Here is a 26,265-nt window from a genome sequence, read left to right as displayed (position 1 = left end):
TGTCTTTGAATAGAGCTGCCAGTAAAGCAGAGAGCCTGCCAACTCTGGCAGAGGGGCTAATAAGCAGTGATTTGGGAGGTGGGAAAGAAAGCTGTATAATTAGGTATATTTAGTGGTAAATGAATGGTTAAGAAGCATTGATTTCACCCAACTTGCTTCAGGAACAATGCAGGCCCATGGTAAACAAACAACATACCCTTTATGTAGCCCTACAAGTAGGGGGTGCCAGTCAGTCCTATGATGCCACCAGCCTGGGCACAAGCCTTTCCCGGGAAGGGCCGTTGGCTACAGGACTGGGTTTTTCATGCCCACTGAGAAACCAGGCCAGTCATTTCTGAATCGCAGGCTTTCTGATTGGTTCTTCTGCGGGGATGATGTCTAGGTTAACAGTCTATTATAATTGATTGTCATTTGGAAATGAGCTGTTTTCAGGCTAAGGTAGGGTGGGATCTCAGGTGAGGGATTAAATGAGGACAGTGAGTTAGAATCATTGTGGTTGCCCGGGATTGGTGGGGCAGTGGGCACCAGTGGGCCTTGGCCTCTGTTGATATTATTCTCATGTTGTCTAGGAAGGAAGCAGCTGGGACATTCCCGACATTGTCCCCCAGCTCCCAGCTCCCATTCCACAGAGCCCTGGGAGTGGCCCAGCGCCTCCTGCTCTGCCCTCCTCAGTAAGACACTGGGATGAGCACTTTCCAGATGGTGGCAGCAGGTGTCCCTGACCTTTGCTTTATCCCTGAGGGAATGGGAGCAGAAGGGGCTCCAGTAATAGCTCCCTCTGTGATGTCCAAGCACACCCGACCAGCACGCTGCAGTGAAGCAGGAGGACCGCTAGGCAAAGCCAGGAGGTCAGGGCCTGTCCTTACCTCTCGACCCCAGCCTCCCTGCCCGGGAGATGAGGGTTCTGGCTAAGTGGTCATTTCTCTGATTTTCAGCTCATTCAGTAAAGTCCCATCACTGAGACCCTCTTCCTCGCTCACTGTAACTACCCCCGCACCCCGCTGAATGAGAGGCTCCAGGAGAGGAAGATGCCATGAGGCCCCCTGCCTCCAAGAGGTCCCTGGGCAAACACCAGAGACCTGGAAGTCAGCCAGCAGCCTGAAAGAACACACAGCAGGCACAATTCTGCTCCATCCTGGTACCGCTGCCATGGGAGCGGGAGCTGGTACCCTGCCGTGGGGCCACCGCGTCCCGCTGCCGTGGGAGTGGGAGCTGGTACCCTGCCGTGGGGCCACCGCGTCCCGCTGCGATAGGACAGCCACGTGTTTTCTAGGTCTCTTCCGCCCTTAGATTCCAAACTTCTTCATCCTGGCCCGCACCCAGGCTTGCCTTTAATTCCAGTGGAGCGTCTTTCCAGAAATGCTGTTGGCAGTAGCCTCTCATTCCTTGGATCATGTAAAGCAGGCATTATTGTTCTTAAGAAGCTTTGCTGAGACTTAGAAGACTCTAGCCTGCCTGCCTTATTTATTTATTTCTATTTATTTTTGAGAAGGTGGTGATAAGCCCTGGCCGTCTCTTCAGATCCATGAGAGGCAGTATCTGAAGCCAGAGCAAACTGCTGGTGCAGAATCAGGGTGGGCAGCCACCCCAACACTTCTCCTGCCATCTCTGCCAAGGACGAGCCCTCCTTGGGTCCCTCTCCCTGGGCATGTCCAGGCATCAAGATATGGGGCCATTCTGACCCCAAAGGTAATAGATGGTATCATACGTCCTGATGTCTGCCTGTCCTTGGAGTGTCTGCCTCGGAAAGAAGAGCAAGTGTTCCTAAGGACCACAGGCATGGTTTGACCCAGCAGGAGACCCTCGGTGGCTAGAATCCCAAAGGCAAGTCAGGCAGAAGCCTCTCACTCCCCACAGGCCTCGTCCATCGCCCTCAGCGCACCCACAACCCTTGAGAGGCAGCCCCAGAGATGAAGTGTCCCAGGAGGCCCTGTAGCTCATGGTGGCTCTGAGCCTGGGTTGAGCTTGTGTGACCAGGACCACCATCGGCTTAATAGGTAAAAGGTGCTCTGAGGTCAGGTGGCCCACCCTCCCTTCAGTTGGGTTCTCTTCTGCTTTTGGATTTCTACTTCCTAGACCTGGACTGAGGACGCTGCTCTAAACACTCTCGTCTAAATACATCTGGTCTCCATGGAGCCACTAGGGTGGCTACTGTTACCTGGCGACCTCCTCCCTGGCAGCAGGAGGGACTCCTGTGTTTGAGGTCTGTGTGTGCTGAGCGAGGATGGAGCCCCAAAGTGGTTGGGCGGTTCACGTGAGCATGTCGTCAGCCCTGGGTCTCTCCAGCCTCGCAGACTCTCCTGGCTTTATTGGGGCAGGGGTTTTATCCTGCTCTGAAATATAGGAATGGGATGCCCCCATGCCGCCCTACCCCCTCCACCCTGTACAGCCTGTGAGTAGCCAGCCGAGCAAAATTCCAGATTCCCTGTCTGTTTGCTGGGCTGCATCACAGCCTCTTTGGTCTTGACTGACCAGGGAGAAAGATGGGAGGACACCTGTAACCGGCTCATTTTCTTCTGGCTGTTTTTAACCTGTCAGAGCTGCCCTTAAGTTAGCTATCAGGGACCAATTCTGGAAGGATTTCTTGATACCAACCATAAAACTAAAAATCATTTCATGGCTACGCATCTATGAGAGAGGCAAGGCCGAGAGGGCCTGGCTCTTTCAGCTCGGAGCAGAGAGTGGGACTGACCCTAATTAAAATGCTCTGAGTCAGGCATTTCTTGGCTTGCAGGAGTGCACCACCCCCACGTCCCCTTGGCCACGTCTCGTGATTGCCCGTCGTCGTCCCAGAGTGCTCCGCAGGGAGCGCCGGCCTCCCAGCCGTGAGGGTCTGGGGTGGGCTAAGCCTGACTCTTCATGGCCTGGGTGCCTGAGCACACCAGGAGGACCCAGAGCAGCCTAGCCAGTCTGGGTGTGGTCTGGGAGCAGGAGTTGGAGATGAGGCCTAAGTTCAAGGACTCTCAAGAAACCATGGCTTTAAAAACAAAAGTTACTTTTAAATCTTACTGTTTCTCTCTTCATTCTCAGGGGACCTTGCTTATTTTTATAAATTTTCTTCTCATGAGAATTTTTTCCTCCCCCCACTATCAAGCTCACCAGCCCACCTGGGCTCCCATCTGTGGCCACCCCTCCCCTGGGCTGTGGATCCCACCCCGTCTTTCCTGTTCAAGGACTTGGCTCCTTTACTCCACCCCCATTTTCTGGCCATCCTGTTGGCAAAGCTGGTCAACAAAGTTTTCTGTATTGCTGTCTCCTCTTTTTGCTTCCTTCTTCTTCCTCTTCTTTTCTCTCTTCAGTTTTTCCTCCATGTCATCATACATCCTGTTTTCAAGGTCCAATTGCCCCATCGATGTCAATTTACAAATACCTCATTTGCTTGAAGCAGGATCCAAAAAAGCTCTGACTCTCCCTGGCGGACCCCTCCCAGGCTTTTGTCTCTACCTCTTCACCCCTGTTGCTTTTCAGCAAGGTTCGCGCCCCTCCCTTTATGTGGGAACATGACCTGATGGACTGATCACTCCCTCCCTTTGCAAACTCTTCACTTGGCTTCTGGAGTACACAGTGTCCAGACTAACCCCCTGCCTCGCTGGCTGTGCCTTCGCAGTCTAAAGCAGTGATCCTCCACCTTGGCTGGATGTTAGGATTGTCTGCTGCTGCTAAGTCACTTCAGTCGTGTCCGACTCTGTGTGACCCCATAGACAGCAGCCCACCAGGCTCCGCCGTCCCTGGGATTCTCCAGGCAAGAACACTGGAGTGGGTCGCCATTTCCTTCTCCAGTGCATGAAAGTGAAGTCGCTCAGTCGTGTCCGACTCTTAGGGACCCCATGGACTGAAGCCCACCAGGCTCCTCTGCCCATGGGATTTTCCAGGCAAAAGTAGTGGAGTGGGGTGCCATTGCCTTCTCTGTAGGATTGTCTGGGGAGTATTAAAAAGAATTGCTGGCTCCTGGGCCCCGCCCTCAGAGTTTCTGCTCTGGTTGATCTGGGTGGGGGGCGCCTTTGCCTTGTTCTTTTCCTCCAGTTCCCCACGTAAACCTGTTGTGCAGACTGGGGGAGGGCCCGTGGTCCGACATTGGAGCACCCTGGCTCCATGCTCAGATGCTCCTCTTTCTTCATTCCCAAGATGATCTCATCCAATTCCACAGCTTTAAATACCATCCAAAGACTGACAGCAAGCAATGACCTCTTTCTGAACTCCAGACTCACTTATACAACTGTCTCCTTGACATCTCGCTTAGATACCTGATAGGTATCTTTTTAATTAATTAATTTTCATTTTTGGTTGTGCTGGGCCTTCATTGCTGCATGCGAGTTTCTCCAGTTGGGGCGAGCGAGGACTACTCTCTAGTTACAATGTGCAGGCTTCCTGCTGCGGTGGCTTCTGTTATTGCAGAGCACAGGCTCTGGGGTGTGCAGGCTTCAGTAGCTGCGGCTTGCAGGCTCTAGAATACAGGCTCAGTAGTTGTGAGTAGTTGCACAGACTCAGTTACTCCTCAGCATGTGGGATCTTGCTGGAGCAGGGGTCAAACCTGTGTTCCCTGCATTGCAAGGCAGATTCTTAATACTGGAACACCAGAGAATACCACCACCCCCCCAGCCCCCGCCCAACACATGGATATTTGGAACTTATTGTGGCCAATGTAGAGCTCTACCTGATCTGGAAATGGCACTGCCATTGAGTCACTCAGACCAAAAACCTTAGCATCCTTGGCATCGTTTTTTCTCCCCTACCCTACATCTAATCTATCAGTAAGTCCCCAGGGCACCACCTGCAGAATAGATGTTAAATCCAACCCTTTATCACGTCCACCACTACAGCCAGCTCCCAGCTTATCCATCCACACTGGGATAGCCTCTCAGCCAGTCTGTCTGCCTCCACCGTGGCCGTCCAGTTTATATAGACACCATATAGATGCTAGAGCAGCTTTGTATATTGAATTATAACATTTCCCTGTTTTCAATAATTTCCCATCAAACTAGGAATGAAATGCAGATTCTTTTACAATGGCCCGTATGGCTGCACGTGCTGTGGCCCTTGGCTGTTCTCTAATCTCATTATCACTCACATCGTTGCCATACCAGTTTCTTTAGTGTTGCCCCTGCCTCAGGACCTTTGCACCTGTTGTTCTTCTAACGAGAGTACTCTTCCCCCAGTTACCACTGTTGTCATGTCCTCAGTGAGACCCCATATTTATAGCAGACTCCTAACCCCTGCTTTGTTTCTTATGGCATTATTAATCCTTGGCATTACATTATATATTTGCATATGATTTACATCATACAAGGACAAGGACTTCTGTGGAAGAATAGCATTTGATGGAAATTACCCGGAGGTCCAGTGGTTAAGACTCCAAACTCTCACCACTGAGGGCCCAGGTTCAACCCCTGGTCAGGGAACTAAGATCCCACAAGCCACATGACACAGCCAAAAGAAGAATAGCATCGGTATATACATGGCAGGTGCTCAGTAAACCTTTGTTGAAACATTTGAATCTTCAAGGCTCAAGCCTCCCCTTCTGGCCACTGCTAAACTGAGCATTGGGCAAGAGGCACTCCTGACCCAGCCTGTGACAGGTGTGCATTCCTTGTCACCTCTGCTTGAGGCTCTAGACCAGAGGTCGGGACACTTTTTCTGTAAAGGGCCAAATAGTAAATATTTTAGTTTCTGTGGGCCATACAGCCTCTGTCGCATCCACTTAGTTGGGCCCTCATAGCGCCAAAGCAGCTGTAGATAATGCAAAACCAGTGGGTGTGGCCATTTTAATAAAACTTTATTTGCAAAAATAGGCAGACTCGCTGGCCATAGCTTGTTGACCCCTGCTCTAGACTCCTACTGATTCTGAAATTTTTGGCCTTTTCCCCAAATTTTCATGGGCATAAAAGAAGTACTCGACAATCTGATGGGTGGGATGAATTTTTTCCCAGAAGTGGGGAAGGCTCCTCCTGGAGCAGCTCTGGCTTGTTTAACCAGACCATCCACGTCCTCACTACTGGGAAGATGCCCATGTGGAGAAAAAGGACGTGGAGCAAAAGGACGGCGAGAGTATGTGGGCTTTCTTCTTAAAGGAGCCACAGCAGCCTTTTCCTCCTCCATCCATCTTCCAAAAAGCAGAGCTTCAGAAGATATGGCACTCGTGTGCACCATGGGCTTTTTACTGCTTGTGACTTAAAGAAGAGGGGACTGCATTTTGCTTTCTCGGGTTCTCCTACAACATACTAGAACAGCATATAATGTTTTATATGCACCATTCACTTGGGGATCTTGAAGCTAGGCTGGATGAAAAGACTTGGATTTAAAATCTGCCTCTGCCACTGACTAGCTCTGTGACCTACTTTATAGGGTTGCTGTGACGGTAAAGTTAAGTAGTGTTTGTAAAGTATGTCATCATAGCTGCTAACATTTATTAAGTGCTTTCAAGGCATTGTGCACTTTGATAAATACAATTAAGGTATTATCTGAACCGTCACACAACCTATGTTTTTGTAGATCAGGAAACTGAGTTTAGGGACTTCCCTGGCAATCCAGTGGTTAAGACCCTTTGCTCCCAGTGCAGGGGGCATGGATTCCATCCCTGGTCAGGAAATTAAGATTCCATATGCCACACGACACAGCTGAGAGAAAAGCAAACAGTTTAGAGAGGTTAAGTCCCTTGCCCAAGGTCGCACAATGAATGTGCAGCAGAGCCCACATTTAAATCCAGGTTGTCTGCCACCTTCATGGTGCACGTAACAAGCCTTCCATAAACGGTGGCTCTAGGGACTTCCCTGGTGCTCCAGTGGTTGAGAATCCACCTTGCAACGTGGGGGGCGTGGGTTTGATCCCTGTTTGGGGAACTAAGATCCCACATGCCACAGAGCAACTAAGCCTGTGCACTGCAACTATTGATCTCGCATGCCACAACTAGAGTCTGTGTGCCACACAGATGCAAAGACCCCGTGTGCCACAACTGAGACCCGATGCAGCAAATAAGTAATTTTTTTTTTTTTAATGATGGCTCTAGTTACAGCCAGTGGTAGCTGCTCCAACAGGTTTTGTGTCTAACTAAGGAGTAATTTTAAATACGATTCGGCAGTCGTGCATCCGGGCAGCGCTGTGTTCATTAGCCCCATTTCACTCATTCTCTTGCTCAGGGGCCCTCAAATGAGGCTTCAATATTTGCTCTCCTCCCACTTTCAGAGCCTGTGACCTTCCTGGTACCATGAGTAGCTCCTGGCAGCTGCCGCTCTGTGGCCAGGGCAGGGGTGGGGGGGGGGAGACCTTGGTTGTTCACCTTGATGTCGCACTTTCTGAACAGCTTCCAAAGTATGAGCTCAAGCTGTTGACGAGTTCCTAAAATTCTTTCGTCACTGACTCAGAGACATCCCCAGCCTCCTTCCTGTTCCCTCTCAAGAACTGTGCTGGGTTGTCGCATTGATTGAAGATCTCCTTGTCCCCTGAGATGATGGAAATGCTTTGTCAACCTGCTGTAGAAGAGTGGTGAAAGGCTAGGCTTGGAGCCACCTGCTAGTGAGCTATGAATACTAGTTCTTGAGAACAGAGAGCGTTACTGAGTCTTCTTTGACCCTGAACTGATGTTTGGCTAAGTGCTGTGCCATCGGTGTAACTAAGAATATGGACTATTCCTTCCATTTATTTATTTATTTGGAGTATAATTAACTTACTATATTTGTTTCAGGTGTGCAACATGGTGATTCAGTACTTTGATTCACTATAAAATGATCACCACATTGTCACCATACAAAACTATTATAATATTGACTCTGTCCCCTTCCCGTGAATTATTTTATAACCGAGAGTTTGTAACTCTTGATCCCTGTCACCTGTTTTGCCCACCCATTGCCCCCGCCCCCCGCCCCAGGAATCACCGGTTTGTTCTCTGTAGCCATAAGTCTCTGTTTCCTTATGTTTGTTCATTTTGTTTTGTGGCTGAGTAATATTCCATTGCATATATACCACTTCTTTATCCGTCCATCTGTTGATGGACACTGAGGCTGCTTCTGTCCTGGCGACTGTAAACAATGCTGCATGAACTATCACCGTGGTTTCATTATTCTTAATAATCTTGGCTAATGCTTACTGAGCATTTTTTGCTTATCAAGGTCCATGCTAAGCCTTTTCATGCTTTATATCATTTGGTCCCCTAAACCAATAGACCTTTCTGCAATAAGGAATGTTCTACATCTGCACTGTCCAATACAGTAGTCACTAGCCACGTGTGGTTACTGAGCATTTGAAATGGGGCTAGTGCAACTAAAGAACTGCATTTTTACTTTTGTTTGATTTTAAATTTAATTAAACTCAAAGAGTCACATGTAGTTCGTGGCTACTGTATTGGACAGCTTAGCTCTAAACAATGTTCTTAACCTCTTTTACAGATGAGAAAAAGTGAGGGTTAGAGGGTTAAGTAATTTGCCAGAGATACTTAACTTTATAGTAGCAGAGCCAGTCTTCGGACCCGTGTTTCCTCTCCAGAGCCCTGGCTCATCACCACCACACTATACACTCTTTCTATTATACCTTTTGCAGAAGTTCTTCCCTGGTTGCAGACTTTTCCCTAACTCTTCCTACCATGTATACGTATGCAACACCCCCTTGAAATGTACAAGACCTATCCAAAGCAAGTTGGAAAACTGAACCAAAGGATATAAAAGAAGACCTGTGTAAATGAAAAAAAAAAAAAAAAATTTCCAGGGACTTCCCTGGTGGTCCAGTGGCTAAGACACCACACTTCCAATGCAGGGGACCCTGTTTGATCCCTGGTCAGGGAACTAGACCTCGCATGCCATTACCAAAAGAGTTCCCGTGCTACAGCTAAGGATCCTGATACAACTAAGTTGATCCATGATACAACTAAGACCTGGCACAGCCAAATCAGTTAAAATAAATTTTTTAAAAAAATCTCATGTTCCTAGTGGGAAGACTTGGTATTGCAAAAATACCATTTTTTCCCCCAAATAATCTCTGGACTGAGTATAATTTGCTTCCAAATCCAGAAAGTAATTATAGGGAAATGTTATTCTAAAAAAATATGCCAGGAGAGTCAAAACACTTTTGAAAAAGGATGGTTGCGGATGGAGTGGCCTCATTCTGTCCATAGCAAGATGTCTAGAAAAATGTTTTATTAAATCACAAATCGGTAAGGGACTACCAGTAAATGTGGAAAATGGGCTATCCATCCAGAAATTAATAAAGCTGAATCCTTACCTCATCCCATACATAAAAATCTAAACATTAAAAAAGAAACTAAGAAAGTCCTAAAACTATAGAAGAATAAAGGTACTTTTTATAATATTAGACCAGGGAAAATGGGAAATTATAAAGGAAAAAATGGACAGATTTTACTATACAAAACATAAGAATTTCTCAATAGGTAAAAAAGCACCATAAGCAAGGTTTAAAGGTCAGTTGAAAAAGAAAGGAAAAAAGAAATGTCAACTCACACTGGGCAAAAAATGAACAAATACAAAAGCACCCCACATAGCAACACACAGGATTAAAACCTTAACTAACAGAGAGTATCAACAGAGCAATAAGAAAAAAGACAAGCAACCAGAAGGTTGGGCAGAGGTGTGAACAGGCAATTCACAGAAAAAGAAATACAAATAGCAAATAAGGGTGTTCCACTGCATTAGTGATCAGAGAAATACAATTTAAAACAATTAGATACTGTTTTTCACCCACTGGATGGGTGGAAATTAGACTAATTATCCCCAGTTTTGGCCTGCATGATGGGAGTGTAAATAAGTCCAACATTTTAAAAGGGCGCATAGCAAGATCCAGCCAAATTGTAGTTATGCATGTTCTTCAGCTCTGTGGTTCCACTCTGTATACTGTTCTGTTCTACCATACAGAAATAGCCACCCAGGCATCCCCAGATGTGCACTGCAGTATTCTGTGTAATATCAAAGAAGTGAAGACAATAGCTGTATCTAACAATGGTTAAAGCATGGTGCAGCATATTTTAGAATACACTTGTGGCTGTTAAAAAAGAATGGAGTGGATTTCTCTGTAATGATATGGAAGTATACGTTTGATATATTAAGAGAAAGCAAGTTTCAGAGCAATGAGTACAGCATGATCCCATTTCACTCTTTTATTTTAAGTCTTTGTATGCAGGAAAAGAGTTGGAAGGGCATGCATACAAGCTGTTAACAGTGGGAGCAGGGAGAGGAGGTCTTCATATATATGTGTGTGTATGTGTGTGTATATATATATATATATATATATATGCATGCATATATACAGGGCTTCCCTTGTGGTTCAGCTGGTAAACAATCTGCCTGCAATGTGGGAGACCTGGGTTTGATTCCTGGATTGGGAAGATCTCCTGGAGAAGGGAAAGGCTACCCACTCCAGTATTCTGGCCTGGGGAATTCCATGGACTATACAGTCCATGGGGTCGCAAAGAGTAGGACACAACTGAGTGACTTTCACAACAATGCATACACACACACACACACACACACACTTCCATGTGGCTTACAATTTTATGATGAGCAAATAATGCTTTTAGAATATATCTTGTTTTAAGGTATCTTGACCTGAAAAAAGAGTCTGAGTTCCAGCCATGGCTCCCTCACTTAGCTGAAAATCAAAGTGAAGGACTTACCCTTCTTTGACTTTAGTCACTTTCTCTGTTTAAAGATAAATAAGTAAAATTTTAAACTTTTCCATATTTTTCAAGTGTTACGATGGGTATGGCTCCTTTATATTTAAACAAATGAATAAGCCTGTGTTTTCCTTCCTTAATACAGTAGTTGCACTAGATCTCTAAAGATTCTTCCAGTTCTTACATCTAAGAATCTCTGATCTCACATTTTCTTGGATTTTGAAATTAAAAAAAAAGTTGGAGAGGGGGCACTTCCCTGGTGGTCCAGTGCTTAGGACTCCACACTTCCAATGCAGGGAGCCCGGGGTTTGATCCCTGGTCAGGGCACTAAGTTCCCACATGCCATATGGCATGGCCAAAAAATAAAAACGTAAAACAAAAAAAGCTGGACCTGATGTCATGGTTCTTGGTGGGAACCCATGCAAGCGTACCTTCAGCCACTGCAGTTTCTGGAAGCCCTTTGCTGTTTCTTTTAGGTCTAGGAACCTCTGCTCCTGGGGCTTGCCTCTTGGGAGGAGGGGCGGACCCTGCAGGACGGAGGCCCGTCCAGGGCCAGCAGGGCCGCTGGGTTTACTCTGGGCCATGGAGAAGAGAAGCTATTTTTGTTGTGGGGGCTGAATGGTTGGCCTCTGGCCAAGAGCGCGTGCTTGCTGGTGTGGTTGATGTGTCTTGCCTACTGAGGCCGTTTCTGCCACTGCTTCCAGAAAACACTTGAGAGCACGTTTGTCCAATGCCAGGAGCTTAAACCTGAGATGAGTGTACACAGATGAGTGTTCTTCTTTGTGTGTCCTTCCCCACTCTGGCCTTTAGAAGGGCAGCAGTAGACCAGAGGGAAGTGGGAAAGACTTTCCTCCCAGAGCTTTGCTCCTTGACAGAGGCCCCCCTCCTCACGGCGGCTTTTTCAGAGAACTCAGTTCTGATCTGGGCTTTCTTGTCCTTATTGGAGCTGAGCAAGCGGCCCTTGCCTCCGTCAGTCTGCTGAGGTTACTCCATGCTGCAGCTCATCTCACCTACTGGCCAAATCTATTTTTAATATGAGTTTTATTGCTATTCAGTCACTAAGTCATGTCCAACTCCATGGTCAGCAGCAAGCCAGGCTTCCCTGTCATCACTGTCTCCCCAAGTTTGCTCAAACTCACGTCCATTGAGTCAGTGATGCCATCCAATCATCTCCTCCTCTGTCATCCCCTTCTCCTCCTGCCTTCAATCTTTCCCAGCATCAGGGTCTTTTCCAATGAGCCAGCTCTTTGCATTAGGTGGCCAAAGGGTTGGAGCTTCAGCTTCAGCATCAGTCCTTCCAATGAATATTCAGGGTTGATTTCCTTTAAGACTGACTAGTTGGATCTCCTTGCTGTCCAAGGGACTCTCTTTTCCAGCACCACAGTTCTAAAGCATCAATTCTTTGACACTCAGCCTCCTTTATGGTCCAACTCTCACATCCATACATGACTACTAGAAAAACCATAGCTTTGATTATACAGACCTTTGATGACAAAGTGATGTCTCTGCTTTTTAATACTCTGTCTAGGTTTGTCATAGCTTTTCTTCCAACAAGCAAGCATCTTTTAATTTCATGGCTGCATCACCATCCACAGTTTTGGAGCCCAAGAAAATAAAGTCTGTCACTGCTTCCATTTTTTTCCGCATCTATTTGCCATGAAGTGATGGGACCAGATGTCAAGATCTTAGTTTTCTGAATGTTGTCTTAAGCCAGCTTTTTCACTCTCCTCTTCACCTTCATCAAGAGGCTCTTTAGTTCCTCTTCGGTTTCTGCCATTGGGGTGGTATCATCTGCATATCTGAGGTTATTGATATTTCTCCCAGCAGTATTGTTTCTAGCTTATGATTCATCCAGCCTGGCATTTCACATGATGTACTCTGCATGTATAATATTAGGTTATTTCTTTTTTTTTTTTTTTTTTAGATTTATTTATTTAGTTTTGGTTGCACTGGGTCTTTGTTGCTGTGCGCAGACTTTCTCTAGTTGCCGTAAGCGGGGGCTGCTCTTCACTGTGGTATGTGAGCTTCTCACTGAGGTGGCTTCTCTTGTTGTGGAGCATGGGCTTTAGTTGCTCTGTTGCATGTGGGATCTTCCTGGACGAAGAATTGAACCCACATCCCCTGCATTGGCAGGTGAATTCTTAACCGCTAGACCAGGAAGGCGCCCCACTCCAGTACTCTTGCCTGGAAAATCCCATGGACGGAGGAGCCTGGTAGGCTGCAGTCCATGGGGTCGCTAAGAATCGGACACTACTGAGCAACTTCACTTTCACTTTTCACTTTCCTGCATTGGAGAAGGAAATGGCAACCCACTCCAGTGTTCTTGCCTGGAGAATCCCAGGGATGGGGGAACCTGGTGGGCTGCCATCTATGGGGTCACACAGAGTCGGACACGACTGAAGTGACAACATAGCATAGCATAGACCAGGAAAGCCCCCAAATCTTTTTTTAGTCCAGCCTGGGAATGGTGTAATTCTTGGTGTAGGGCTCAACCTGGGCCTGGCGGGTACCTGGATCCATATCCAGCCAGCTTCCTCAGGTAAACCCAGTATCCCATGTCAGCCTCTGACAAGAAGGCCATCGGAGCAGGTGCCCACGTCCCTCAGCCCTTGGTTTGTGCAGAGGGGCAGCTTCAGGCAGGCCACCGTGTGGCCAACTCCAGGGCGGAGCGAGGGAATTTACTGGGCAGTGTGTGTTCATTTGTATACATAATATTGTAGGTACCCTGGTGGCTCAGATGGTAAAGTGTCTGCCTGCAATACGGGAGACCCAGGTTTGATCCCTGGGTCAGGAAGATCCCCTGGAGAAGGAAATGGCAACCCACTCTAGCACTCTTGCGTGGAAAACTCCACGATGGAGGAGCCTGGTGGGCTACAGTCCATGGGGTTGCAAAGAGTCAGACACGACAGAGCAACTTCACTTTACTTCAGAGCTCCTAGAGTTATATAGCTTGGTGGCGCAGGCTGGAAGCGTGGTGTCACCTGAGACCCACATGTAGACCATGACTTCCTCGCCAGCATCGAGCTGTCATTGTGACAAGCACACAGGAGTGCCTCTTGGGGACTGGGCTCTAAGTTAGCGCCCTTGCCATGCCCACTGACACCTGTGGTACAGGAGAAGCAGCTGGTGCAGGCAGTTCGAGGTTGATTCTATTGGTCATCGTGGATACATCCTTTGACTGATGTTCTTAGCTACTTTCTTTTTTCTTTTTAATTTCATTTCTTTCTTTATTTGCCTGCATTGGGTCTTCGTTGTGGCATGCGGGATCTTCTCTGCGGTGAACAGGTACATGGGATCTTAGTTTGCCAAATTGGGATTGAACCCACATCCCCTGCATTGGAAGGCAGGGGATTCTTAACCACTGAACCACCAAGGAAGTCCCTTTAGTTACCTTCCTGATTACAGACCTCCTGTGGCCCTCCTCTTCGTCCATTTCTAATCTGGGGGGATTTTGTTTTTCCTTTCAGTTGCAGAGCTACTTTGCTGCCTGTGAAGATGAGACCCCTGCCATCCGCAACCACGACAAAGTCCTGCAGCGTCTATGTGAGCACTTGGACCACGCTCTGCTCTACGGGTAAGGGGACAGCAGTTTCTGGAGAGGACTATGCGGCTGGACAGGGCAGGACCAAGGCCATGGTAACCTCCAGAGGAAAGTCCCTAGCCTTGTCTGCCCTTTATTTCTTCTTTCCTGGCAGAAAGACATTGGTCTCACTCAAGGGGGCTGCAGACTGTCTGAGGTTGTCCCAGCAGTCCGTCTCTGAGCAGGCATGAATGATGGGGGAAGGGATTAGCCACAGATGAAATGATGGCGTGAAGGCCTGGTGGTGGAGGAGGAGGAGGAGACCTGTGGGTGCCCTGGGAATCCCAGCTTTCAGCCTTGCACTTCCCGCTGACACAGAGGCTGGTGGGCCCGCTGACCACAGCGTCCAAGGGTGGCCCCATCCAGGTCACAGCAGCTCCTGTCCTACTTTCTCAGGCTGCAGGACCTCTCATCTGGTTACTGGGTGCTCGTGGTTCATTTCACCAGGAGAGAGGCCGTCAAGCACATCGAGGTGCTACAGCACGTGGCCACCAACCTGGGGCGCAGTGAGTAGAGCCAGGCTGACTCGGGGAGCTTCGCCCTCCCTGCAGGTAGCTTTGGGACTCAGGTCAACCTGGGAGGCCAATGCCTCATGGTGTCCAGTGGCGGAGGGCTGTTAAAATGCCAGCGCTCTCCACAAGGCCTTGCTTCTCCCCGGCACATGACATCTGGCTGCAGCCTCGTGGCCGTGGGGAAGGAGAGTAAGATGCTAAAGAGAGCTGGGCTCCTCCTGAATCCCAGCCCGAGCATGAGTGAGGGGTCTCGCCTCTCTCCCTGAGCTATGATCAGTGTCAGCTACAGGATCAGTGCAGCATCCTTACATTTCTCAACCCATGTGGGGTTTGCAGTCTACCCTGGGATTTGCAGTCTGCCCTGTCAATCCAAGTTTCCTGGCCAGTTACAGGCTCGAGTTTGATGAGGAAGGTCAAGATTTCAGGGCATGGCACTCCCACAGGAGAGAAGGCTGTTGGGGTGCTTACTGTCCTCGGCCACTCCTCCTCCCTCCGCTCCTTGCCAGGCCAAGGAAAGCTGGCACCTGCTGGACCTTCCTCCCACTTACTCCTGCCCTTCATTTGCAGGCCGGGCCTGGCTGTACCTGGCCCTCAATGAAAACTCCCTAGAGAGCTACCTGCGGCTGTTCCAGGAGAACCTGGGTCTCTTGCACAAGTACTATGTCAAGTGAGTGTCCAGATGCGGGGTCTCATGCACGCAGCTCCTGCGTGCCCTGAACTTCGTCCCAACATCTTACCCATGCACATACCACACTGTGCCCGGCCCCCAGGGGCCTAGTCCAGCTGGGCAGCCTGAAGACACACCAGTGATGGCCTGAAAGCCAGTGGAGCTTGCCTGTGATGGCTCTGGCCAGGAGTCCAGGTTCCAGCTGGGCTCCACGAGTTGTTTGGTGCCTGATCAGCCTTTGCCTAACCCTCCAGCCAGGCCTCAGACCTGACCAGAACGCTCAGCTTTTGCTGGCATTGCTGCAGCAAGTGTTCGGAGCAGCTGCCGAGAGCTGCCACAGGCCCCATATCTGAAGACACAGGCAGTAAAGTGCCTGTGGCTCCAGACCCAGGCAAGAGTGCTGGAAGGGGGTGGGCAGAGGCTGCATCCAGCTTGGGGATGGAGGGAGGAGGTCACACATCAAACTTCAACATAGCTGGCTTGTTGGGGAGGCAGGGCCATGCTGGAAACCAGGCCCAGGGCCACCATGAATGACCCTGTCTCACGCCCCGCAGGAATGCCCTGGTGTGTAGCCATGACCACCTGACCCTCTTCCTGACCTTGGTATCCGGGCTGGAGTTCATTCGGTTTGACCTGGACCTGGTGAGACGTCCCGGCTCTCACGGGGCAGAGGGGTGGGCAGGGTGGCCGAGGTCCCGTCCAGGGAGCCTGATGGGCGAGGCTGAGTTTGAGCATCATCCTGTTTGTTCAGGTGAGGGAACGGCTCAGGGGCTGCCAAGGGGAATTGAGGTGACTCTCTTGGCCAGAATTCCTGGTTTGGGTGGCTCCTTCCTGTCTCTGTCCCAACTTGGAGAAAAACCACATCACCTAGAGTATTTTAGCACTTAATACTCCTTCATGTTCAGAACATGAATCTTTGAGAGTCGAGGCAGATTCATCCTTGTGCCTCCTGGGATCCTGGAAGCCTCTCAGCTTCCTGCTTCCCAGCCTCCCTCCTGGTCATGGTCAGTCATGGTCACGGTCATGCACTCAGCTTCCTGCTTCCCAGCGTCCCTCCTGGTCATGGTCAGTCATGGTCACGGTCACGCACTAGAGCCATTGCAGTGCAGCCCAGGAGCTCCAGAGGCACCTCTGCAGCCTCGTCAAGATGTAAGAAGCTGCCCCCTCTTAATTGGGTCACCAGCCTAGATCCAGACTCCAACAGCACAGACCTAAAAAGTAGTAGAAACTGGGGAAAATGAGTACAGGAAGTTACGGAGGGTCAGGAGGCCCAGCAGGCACTGTCATCCCTGACCCCGAGCCCACAGCCTTATGGGCCACTACCATTCACAATCCTCCTCTCAGCAGTTTATTTCTGGATTTAGTACCGTAAGCACGTTGATTTCCAAAGAAAAACCAGCCTGGGAGAGTGTGAAGGCCGGTCCAAGGAAGGCCGTGTATTCAGGCCCCTGTGGCCTGCTGGCACCCCAACCTGCCTCTTCCTCTCTCTCCCCAGGATGCCCCTTATTTAGACCTGGCCCCCTACATGCCCGACTACTACAAGCCGCAGTACCTGCTGGACTTTGAAGACCGCCTCCCCAGCTCAGTCCACGGCTCAGACAGCCTCTCCCTCAACTCCTTCAACTCCGTCACCTCCACCACCCTGGAGTGGGATGACAGCGCCATCGCCCCGTCTAGTGAGGGTGAGTGCCAGGGCGGGAAGGGGCCGGCCTCTGTTGTGAATGGATTCTAAGCCGCGTAAGCCTGGCCGGGGGACATCTTTCTCGGCTGGTCCAGTGGTGGAAATTCAGAGTTAAACCAGGCCAGTCACTTCCCGGCTCTTCTCTTTCTCAAAGTCCCAGTGGTGGCTCAGAAACTGATTCTGGCGATCAAAAGCCACGATGAGATCTTATGAATGTTAGACCCCTTTTCAGAAGGCTGCAGACACGCACCAGGGCAGTTGTCTGCGGTCAGGAAGATCAGGAAGGCAACCTGGAAACTTCCTGACATTTCAGGGGTGAGCACTGCCCACTTTGGGGGTGGTCCTACCCTCGATTCTAGGTAGAAAAGGCTAAGCAACCCCTGAAAGGAGGGAGAACCCAATGGATCTCAAAGTTTAGAGGCAGACTCGCCCCCATTTCCCCTGGTCCATCGATTTCTGAGTCCCTCCTGTCCTTGACAGCGTGTCAGAGGCAATCACACACGTGGCAGCAAAGACCAAAAAGAACATCCTCCTGTCTGTAGTCATTTGTTGTCTTAGTCCAACGGCTGGTTGGAACAGCCTGGTTTCTTCCAAACCTTTGGCCTCTGTTGATTTGTAAAACTGGCTGTTGCCCCATGTGGGAAACCAGAGCCGTTTATGTACTGCACCCCACCTCATCTCCAGCGAAGGGGCTCCAAGCACCAATTCAGCCCCAGGGGCACCCAGAATTGCATCAGCATTGAGACCTTGACCTTCTTTGTTTCTGCCTGTGATGTGGTCCTCTCTCCCGGGGAGGGCAGTTACTTTCAGTCTGGTGTTAGCTAGATTTGCATTACTCTCATAGGAGCAGGAGATGGCAGCTCAGTCTGCTTGGATCGGGCTCAGGGAAGTCGGCAGGACAGGCCTCAAGGGAGCAGCCAGACTGCCCAGCGACAGAGGTGTCCCTTGAGCCCACCTCTTCTTAGCTGCTGGGTTTGGCAGGAAGGAGAGCAAGGGGTAGGAAAGGAGGTTAGGTGCAGGGGAGCCATGTTCTTCCGGGCTTGGAACGGATTGCCCGCAGGTCTTCCTAGGGGTCAGAGGTCACTGGGCCAGTGCCCGAGCTGAGAAGCAGGCGGGCTCCTTGTAAGTTCCCCTGAGGTGGTCAGAGAAAATACGGAAAGTTGAATTTTTCCTCTCTTGTGTTCTTCCCATGCCTCCCACCCTGTTGCCCCCCACCCTCCCTGTCCTGCCAAACTACCTGTGTTTCTAATCTTCAGTTTTGTCCCTCGTTTTTGTAGATTATGATTTTGGAGATGTGTTTCCAGCAGTGCCGTCCGTACCCAGCACAGACTGGGAAGGTGGGACAGAGTCCGCTGTTACCCTCTTTTCCTGTTTTGCAACCTTTCCATACCAAGCTTGCTGCATGATTCAGAATCAGCTTGTTATTTATGATAATGTCAATGATCGTAATAAAGCCAAGTCTGGTGTTCTGACAGATGGAATTCTGCAGTAGAACTTGACCTTGAGGCTTAGGCCAACCCTTTCTCCCAGTGCAAGATTCTTCCCTTTATGCCGTGGCCTTGAGTCGCTGAGCGCATTTTGGGGACACACGGATCACCCGTCCCGATTGCAGTGCCAGTCATGCACCAGACGTGTACGGGGACTACCAGCTGTGGGGCCCTCGTGGGGAGATTGTTCAGGAAAACACTGCCTTTGAACATGGGGGTTGCGAGCTCCTTTAAGTCAGACGCGCTTCTGTGTTACAGACATCAGGAGGCAGTGCAGACAGCTTGATCCACTTCTTAACGGCTTCCTCGTGGGTGTTTTTGGAGGAGATTGAGGTCTGAATGAGGGAAATTGCCCTAGCATGGCTGAAACATCCTCTTTGAATTTTTAAGGTCAACTAAAGTGAAATCTGTCAGGCACTTCCCTGTTGGCCCACTGGTTGAGACTTTGAGCTGCCAATGCAGGGGGTGTGGGCTTGATCCCTGGTCAGGGAACTAAGATCCCAAATTTCACGCAGCGTGGCCATAAAGATTAAAAAAAAAAAAAAGAAATCTGTTCATCTTTCCACCCTGTCCACTAGGTGGCAGCAATGCTTGGGCCTTTTTCTACTGGTGACGCCACTTCTGGGCTTGAGAACAGCCCTGAAGCTATTCTTGGGATTCCCATGACTATTCCAAGCAGAGGACGTATTTCTGAGAAGGTTAATCCTTCCTCCTTAAAGCTGAGGCCAAAACCAGACCCCCTGTTAATAAACAGCCCTGCCCTGAGGGCCACTTCTGCCCAGGGTGGGTGCAGGGTCGGCCTCCGGAGGAGGTGGTGCCGGCTGGTCACCCTGAGCCAAGGGACGGCGGTTCTGCTCAGAGCTGGCCCCTGTGTTACAGCTGTCATCTGAGTCATGGATGATGGAGGCTCTTTTCCCAAGTAATGTGAGTGTGCAGTAGCTTTGGTTTGAGGAAAATAAGATATAGCTTTGAGAAAAATAAATTTATGTTATCTGGCCAAGAGAGTAGCATTAAGGAGTCCCCCATTTTAAGTTGAGATTAGCTTGAAATCCAGAATTCCATCATAACATCATTTATCCTTTCTGCCTCTCTTCTTGCAGCTCACATGCTGGGCATTGATCCCCACCCCCCCAGGTCTAACAACTAACCCACTCCTGACCCAGCTACTTTCCTGTGGCAGTCACTCGACAAGCAGGGCCTGACCCTCTGCAGCCCTCCAGAGCTCCTGTGGCCTGAGAACTAACAGCCCAGTCGCACTGCTTGCTCGGGCTGGGCTGGGCTCTGGGGTGGGGTGAGGTTGTCCCAGCAGTGACCACCCACTTTCCTGGTTCCTGGAGCGCTGACGATGCCCTGAGCCGGTTTGGCAGCTCCCCTGAGGTGGCTCTGTCTTCTCACACCTGGAGAAGAGCAGGATTTGGAGGCAGCTCCGGGCCCTGGGGTGGGGACTGGGGAGGCCTTTCCAAGAGCCCTGGCTTATGTACAGAACTGGTGGGTATCCCAGCCGGGACCCCACCACGCCCAATGATCTGCTTGCTCCACTCCTGGGACCCCTCCCCTGGACAGCTGCACCTCTCGGGGTCGAACAGGAACACGTGGACTTAGCAAGAGCCTCCTCTCAGACTGAAGGGCAGGCTTTTCTGCATCTGAGAAACAAGTTCTGGGGGTCCCTGGAGATTTGAAGAAAGGCTCCTATTTCACTCGTGTTTCTCTAGCAGAGCTGGCAGCTGCTCTTTGCCCCCTCCTTTGGCCTTATATTAAAAGACAGTGTACTTTTGATGCCATGCTGCGTCAGCAGATAGCTACCCCGTGGCTTCCCAGATTGGGCCCTTCCAGATGAGGCTGAGGGTGGGAAGCCTGTGCACCACGTCTCCTCTGGCAGATAAGGGCCAGCAAGATGTGCGCAGGCTGGCAAGTGGGGCATGAACATCCTGTGTCCTTTGCCATCAACCATCACCCGAGCTATCCTGCCAGCCTGGGCGGCCTTCCATCTGCCACTGGATAAACACCCCCTATGCTTCCATGCTGACACTCCCTCCTCTCAGTGTCCCGTTCCAGGGACCTGGGATGGACAGTTGAGGGTGGGAGGGCTGAGAGGGGGTGGGAGGGGGTAAGAGACCAGCTCCTCTCCAGAGGGCCTGTCTCCCTGGGGGAGAGTGCCCAGGGAGGGCCAGTAGGCAGGCTGAGGTTTGAATGAAATGAAGTTCTCAGCACCTGACTCTCAGGGGAGAAGGGCCCACGAGGCATCTCTGTGGGGGCAGCGACTCTGCACATCTTTCTCCCCACTCTGCCCTCTTCACTGTGCTCTAGGTCCTTCTTCCTGCCCTTCCCCCAGCTCTTCAGCCTTAGACTCCTTGTCCTGGCCTCTCAGCGTCTGCAGCCCTCATTTTCTCGGATCCTGGTTCTCTTCTCTCCTCCTCTGTCCCTCTGTATCTGCCACCGTGGGGGTCCCTTCAGAGGACTTTGGGTATCTCAGTCCTGTCAAGGGCGTGTTGCGCTAATGGAGGCTCATGTTAGCCTGCGAGGCGTGCGGCCCATCTTCTGAGCCATCAAGGTCACCACCCCCGTAGGGCTTAAACCTGGAGCCTGCTTAACCTTGAGGCTCTTGACTCAAACTCGGCCAAATTGTTGAGATCTGTGAGAGGGGGGAACCCAGAGGGGGTGGCGATGGCGTTCCTCCAAGTTGCTCTTGAAGCACAAATCCCACGTCCTGCTGGCAGGAGGCTTCCACTCCTGAAACGGGGCCACCCCGGTCAGAATGCTCTGGGAAGAACTCGCCTGCCTCCCTCCCGAGATAAGGCATGCTTTGGGGGCCTGGGGTCCCCAGCTGGTGTCTGAAGGGCTGTCTCGTGTTTCCTGTTCTCCCAGACGGAGACCTCACAGACACTGTCAGCGGCCCCCGCTCCACCACCTCAGACCCAACCAGCAGCAAGGCTTCCACCAAGAGTCCCACCCAGCGCCACAACCCCTTCAATGAGGACCAGGCCGAGACTGTGTCCTCCTCCGACACCACCCCTGTGCACACAAGCTCTCAGGAGAAGGGGGAGTCTCACACTCCAGACCTACCGGACACCTGCACAGAGCTCGAGGTCATCAGGTCAGCGGGGAGGGGGCCCGAGAAGCTGGGTGAACGTCCTGGTGTCCCTCCTGTCTGCTCCTAGCATCACTTTTTAGTCCACACAGACTAGGACCCACCCCCTTTCACCCCGAGGACATTTGGCCCTCTTCCTGGAGACCAGGTACCCCTCCCTGTTCAGTAGTTCTTTGATCAAAGGAAAAAGAGGGCCCGAGCCTAGAAGATGGGTGGCACAGGCAACAACACAGACGGCTTCAGGGGCCAGGCCCAGGCTGCCGGGGGCATTTGTCCAGTCCATCCAGAAAGCACCTTCAGCCTGGACTTCTTTCCAAGGGAGTTCTTGGACATCAATGCACAAGTTCTGAAATCTGTACCAATTCTAGTTGAGCATGGCTCACTGAAAGAAGAGCATCTTCATCACATTGACGGGGATGTAGAAGGAAGGAGGAGGTGGATGACAAGGTTGGAAACTCTTGGCCAAGAGCCTCCTCGGCTCTCTGACCTCCTCCGGCTCCTGCTCTTGAGTCCCTCCACCTGAATAAGAGGGTTCCCGGCCCAAGGTGGGGGGAGTTGCTCCCCAGTGATTGGAGCCAGGAGTCCCACTCCCAAAGGCTGGTTCAAATCCAGAGCAGCTAGAGAGGTTCAGACCTAGAGTTGCTTAGCCAGGTCCATTCCAGCCAACTCGGAGCCAGGAATTTGAGCTCAAAAGAATTTGAGTCTTTTGAATTATCCATTTCAATACCTAATGTAAAGTGAGGTCAGCTCAGGGTCAGCCCACCTCCTGCGGGGAGTCTGAGTAGAGGGGTCACTGGTCTGACCAGCCATGGTCTGTTTCCATTCCTGAGAGCACTTTACCCTAGTGTGCCACCAGCTAGAACTCACAGGACCCACTCAGGGGTTCCCCTGTGCCTTCCTCATGCTGGCCCTGCCTCTGCCAGCAGCGGGAGGTACTCGGCGCCTGAGCCGCGGTTGGCCCCTGGCCCAGGGTCCCATGCCTAGTGCTGCCTGGGACTCCTGAAGCTCTGATTCTCTGAGCTCCTTGCGCAGGTTCACCTGTTCTGACCCAGCCCACCTTGTTGCCCTCGGTACCGGTTACCCAGCTTTAAACCTCTCCCAATCACTACCATCCAGGGTCACCAAGAAGAAGAAAACAGGCAAGAAGAAGAAGCCCAGATCAGATGAGGAAGCAAGTCCACTCCACCCAGCCTCCACCCAGCACACGTGTGCCCGGCAGGGCAATGGCGACCCCGTGGTCAGCAGCCCAGGCCCTGGCCAGGGCTCCCCAGACACCACCCTGGCCTCCCCGCCACAGGAGGGACAGGGGCCTGGCAGCACAGTGGAGGGCAGCGAGCGCTCAGAGCCCGGCCAGGTGGGCCTGCTTATCCCCGAGATGAAGGACACCTCCATGGAGCGCGTGGGGCAGCCCCTGAGTAAGGTCATCGACCAGCTGAACGGGCAGCTGGACCCGGCCACCTGGCGCTCCCACGTCGAGCCCCCGGACCAGTCCTTTCGGACCGGCTCTCCCGGGGACGCCCCGGAGAGGCCGCCATTTTGCGACTTTAGTGAGGGGCTTCCAGCCCCAATGGACTTCTACCGCTTTACCGTCGAGAGTCCAAGTGCTGTTACATCAGGTGGCGGCCACCATGACCCTGCAGGGCCTGGCCAACCGCTGCATGTTCCTGGTAGCCCTGCGGCTGCTGGCCAAGAAGAGGCGGGGGGAGGAGGAGGACCAGGACAGACGCCTCGGCCCTTAGAGGACACCCCGGGGGAGGCACAGAAGCCAGAGGCCCAGGAACTGGACGCCCAGCTGCCCCAGGACGGTGAGGGGCTGGAGCCAGAGCCTGGGACCCAGGAGGCTCTTTGCAGACTCAAGGGAGACCAGCCCAGCCCCTGTCTGAGCAGCGCCGAGGACTCTGGGGTGGAGGAGGGCCAGGGGAGCCCTTCTGAGATGACCCACTCGGCAGAGTTCAGGTGAGCCAGGCTGTCTGTGCCACATGTGTGAGCCATGGCTCTCCTTGATCAGGGCACGCTGGGCATCTGCCCTCCAAGTAGGCCAAGCACAGCTCCTGGAAGACCTAGCCTGGGCTGGGAGGTAGGAAGGGGTGTGGCCCTCTGGTGTCGCCTCACCTCCGTGCGCGCATCATCTCCGTGCTCCCTTCGTCTCCGTGCGCCTGTGTGGGCCCTGCTCTAGCTGACGCCTCATCCTCCCAACACTTGTCCCCCTCACAGAGTAGACAACAATCACCTGCTCCTGCTGATGATCCATGTGTTTCGAGAAAACGAAGAGCAGCTCTTCAGAGTAAGTCCTGGGATCTCAAGAATGAGCAAGAGCCACACAGGGAGGGCACGGCTGGATGGGCCCTGCGCCTGCTCAGAAGGGGGCGCGGGCTGTCCAGGGCGGGGTGTGCACCTCGGGGTCTGACCTCTCTGCTCCGGCCCCTCAGATGATCCGGATGAGCACCGGGCACATGGAGGGCAACCTGCAGCTGCTGTACGTGCTGCTCACAGACTGCTATGTCTACCTGCTCCGGAAAGGTGCCTGCCGCCCCGGGCTGGGCCAGGGCACGTGGAGGATGAGACTGACTGCTTCCTCATTCCCTGCACCTGCCACCCCCCACCAAAAGCCTCTTGCCTCCCACCCCTCTACCCCCACCCCGCTGGCCCCGAGTATCTCTCCGCTGCACGTGGGAAGGGGCTGTCAGTATCCCAGGACGTGAGCCTGGGGGCCCCTCCATGAGTACCCCATGTCATTCTCCTACCCCATCATTTCAGATAGCAGGGCGAGGGCGGGTCCTCACTGAGAAAAGATCTTGGGAAATGGGGCACGGGGAGGGCAGAGAGGCCCCCAGGGGTAACGAGCACTGGGGTCTCCTCTCTCAGGGGCCACAGAGAAGCCATACTTGGTGGAAGAGGCTGTTTCTTACAATGAGCTCGACTACGTGTCGGTGAGTTCGGGCTCCGCGGCTGGTGTGTGCTGTCTGTAGGGCTCCGCAGGCCACCCAGCCTCAGAGCTGCAGAGCAAGGCCGGCCCCTGGCCTCAGTCCCGGGGGGGTGCCAGCTCTCATCTACCCCCCGGATGCCAAGGATAAGAACCAAGCCCATGGGTCCCTCTTCCTTCTCTGTACATCCGAGCATCCCTGCCCACTGCTTGGTGACCCCAGTCTGTGCTTCTTCCCTCCCCAGCCCGCCCTCTGTCTGGCCATGGCTGCCCCTGTGGCAGCCGCGGCCAAGCTCCGTGTGCATGTGGGGTGTGGTTTCCGGCAGGTGGGCCTCGACCAACAGACGGTGAAGCTGGTGTGCACCAACCGCAGGAAGCAGTTTCTGCTGGACACAGCGGACGTGGCCCTGGCAGAGTGAGTGACACGCCCCTTCTGCCGGCCAGGAGACAGAGCATGCACTACTGGCCTGGCCACACCCCTGGGGGTGGAGGGTGGGAAGTGGGCTATGAAGAAGTAGAAAACAGAGACATGTTTCGTTTGGAGCCTGCGGTCCGGGCAGAGAAGCAGGGGGGTGACAGACACACTGACCGACTGGTGACCTCAGACCCTCAGTGGCCCCCACAGAGGAAAAGAGGGCTGTCAGAATCACCCCCACAGGACAGAAAGCACAGCCCCTGCTTTGGGGCCACGGGGCCACTCCTGCCCCACGTGCTTCCGTGGGAAAACTGTCTGTCCTGAGGTCGGGTCTTCATCTGAGTCCTGCTGCATCACCTCATCCGGGCTTCCCTTGTGGTCAAGACCCAAGGTCCCTTGGCCATTGTGAAGGGTTAGGTTTCCCAGACCACCGTTTAATGACCAAGGACTGCTGCCACCTCATTGCCCCACCCGCCACCTTAGCCACCTTAGCTCTGGTTCCAGATGGGTCCCTCCCCTCAAACCCTGTGACCCCTTCAGGTCAGACATCCTCAGGACTAAGCCCTGTCCCTGTGAGAGGTGGGGGCCCCAGGCCTCTGACAGCAGACCCCACTCCCCGCACAGGTTCTTCTTGGCTTCTTTGAAGTCAGCCATGATCAAGGGCTGTCGGGAACCCCCCTACCCCAGCATCCTGACTGATGCCACCATGGAGAAGCTGGCTCTGGCCAAATTTGTGGCCCAGGAATCTAAGTGTGAGGTAAGAACCCGGGGAGGAGAGGCTGTTGTCCCCGAGATGCGAGCCCTGGTGTCAGGGTCACGAGGTGCAGACAGCGGTCTTTCATGTTTCCCTTCATCTGCCTGCAGCAGGCTCTCCCCTCCACCCCAGCCTAGCCGCCTCCCCAGCTGGGGTGTGTCCTCACCCTGCCCCCTCCCTCCCCAGGCGACTGCTGTTACTGTGCGCTTCTATGGGCTTGTGCACTGGGAGGACCCCCAGGACGAGTTCCTGGGCCCCACCCCCTGCCACTGCTCACCCCCCGAGGGCACCATCACCAAAGAAGGCATGCTGCATTACAAGGCAGGCACCTCCTACCTGGGCAAGGAGCACTGGAAGACTTGCTTCGTGGTGCTCAGGTGAGAGCTCTGGCCGGAGGTTGGGGTGGGGGACAGCACCCTCCTTCCCACGGGGATCCTAGAACTTCTCTGTGGTGTCAGCCACATAGGGCCAAGGAAGCCCAGGCCATCTCAGGTGCAGACTAGGGCTGCTGTCCCCAGGTCTGGGGGTACATGTTCCCTGCGGTAC

At 52.3% G+C, this 26,265-nt stretch overlaps 1 protein-coding gene across 5 annotated transcripts in view; it reads left to right on the top strand.

Annotated features, from left to right (window-relative positions):
* PLEKHM2 (pleckstrin homology and RUN domain containing M2) overlaps positions 1–26,265 on the top strand; it is a 39,958-nt gene that overhangs the window by 10,447 nt on the left and 3,246 nt on the right. For 2 of the 5 annotated variants that reach the window (XM_059875380.1, XM_059875381.1), the window contains exons 2-14: positions 14,080–14,186; positions 15,272–15,371; positions 15,926–16,013; positions 16,867–17,053; positions 18,330–18,389; positions 21,405–21,633; positions 22,744–23,583; positions 23,842–23,911; positions 24,057–24,147; positions 24,493–24,557; positions 24,877–24,965; positions 25,590–25,722; positions 25,906–26,096. In XM_059875380.1, coding sequence (XP_059731363.1) covers positions 14,108–14,186; positions 15,272–15,371; positions 15,926–16,013; positions 16,867–17,053; positions 18,330–18,389; positions 21,405–21,633; positions 22,744–23,583; positions 23,842–23,911; positions 24,057–24,147; positions 24,493–24,557; positions 24,877–24,965; positions 25,590–25,722; positions 25,906–26,096 — 2,222 coding nt within the window. In that variant the 5' untranslated portion in view covers positions 14,080–14,107. Of the gene's footprint in view, positions 1–14,079; positions 14,187–14,588; positions 14,699–15,271; positions 15,372–15,925; positions 16,014–16,063; positions 16,521–16,866; positions 17,054–18,329; positions 18,390–21,404; positions 21,634–22,743; positions 23,584–23,841; positions 23,912–24,056; positions 24,148–24,492; positions 24,558–24,876; positions 24,966–25,589; positions 25,723–25,905; positions 26,097–26,265 lie in introns of those variants that run through there. The other 3 variants (NM_001192416.2, XM_059875379.1, XM_059875382.1) reach the window with 3 other exon arrangements.

Source organism: Bos taurus, chromosome 16 (genome assembly GCF_002263795.3).
Source record: "Bos taurus isolate L1 Dominette 01449 registration number 42190680 breed Hereford chromosome 16, ARS-UCD2.0, whole genome shotgun sequence".
Taxonomy (NCBI): domain Eukaryota; kingdom Metazoa; phylum Chordata; class Mammalia; order Artiodactyla; family Bovidae; genus Bos; species Bos taurus.
The sequence above is the reverse complement of the archived record's forward strand: the minus strand, read 5'-3'. Positions and strand labels throughout refer to the sequence as shown.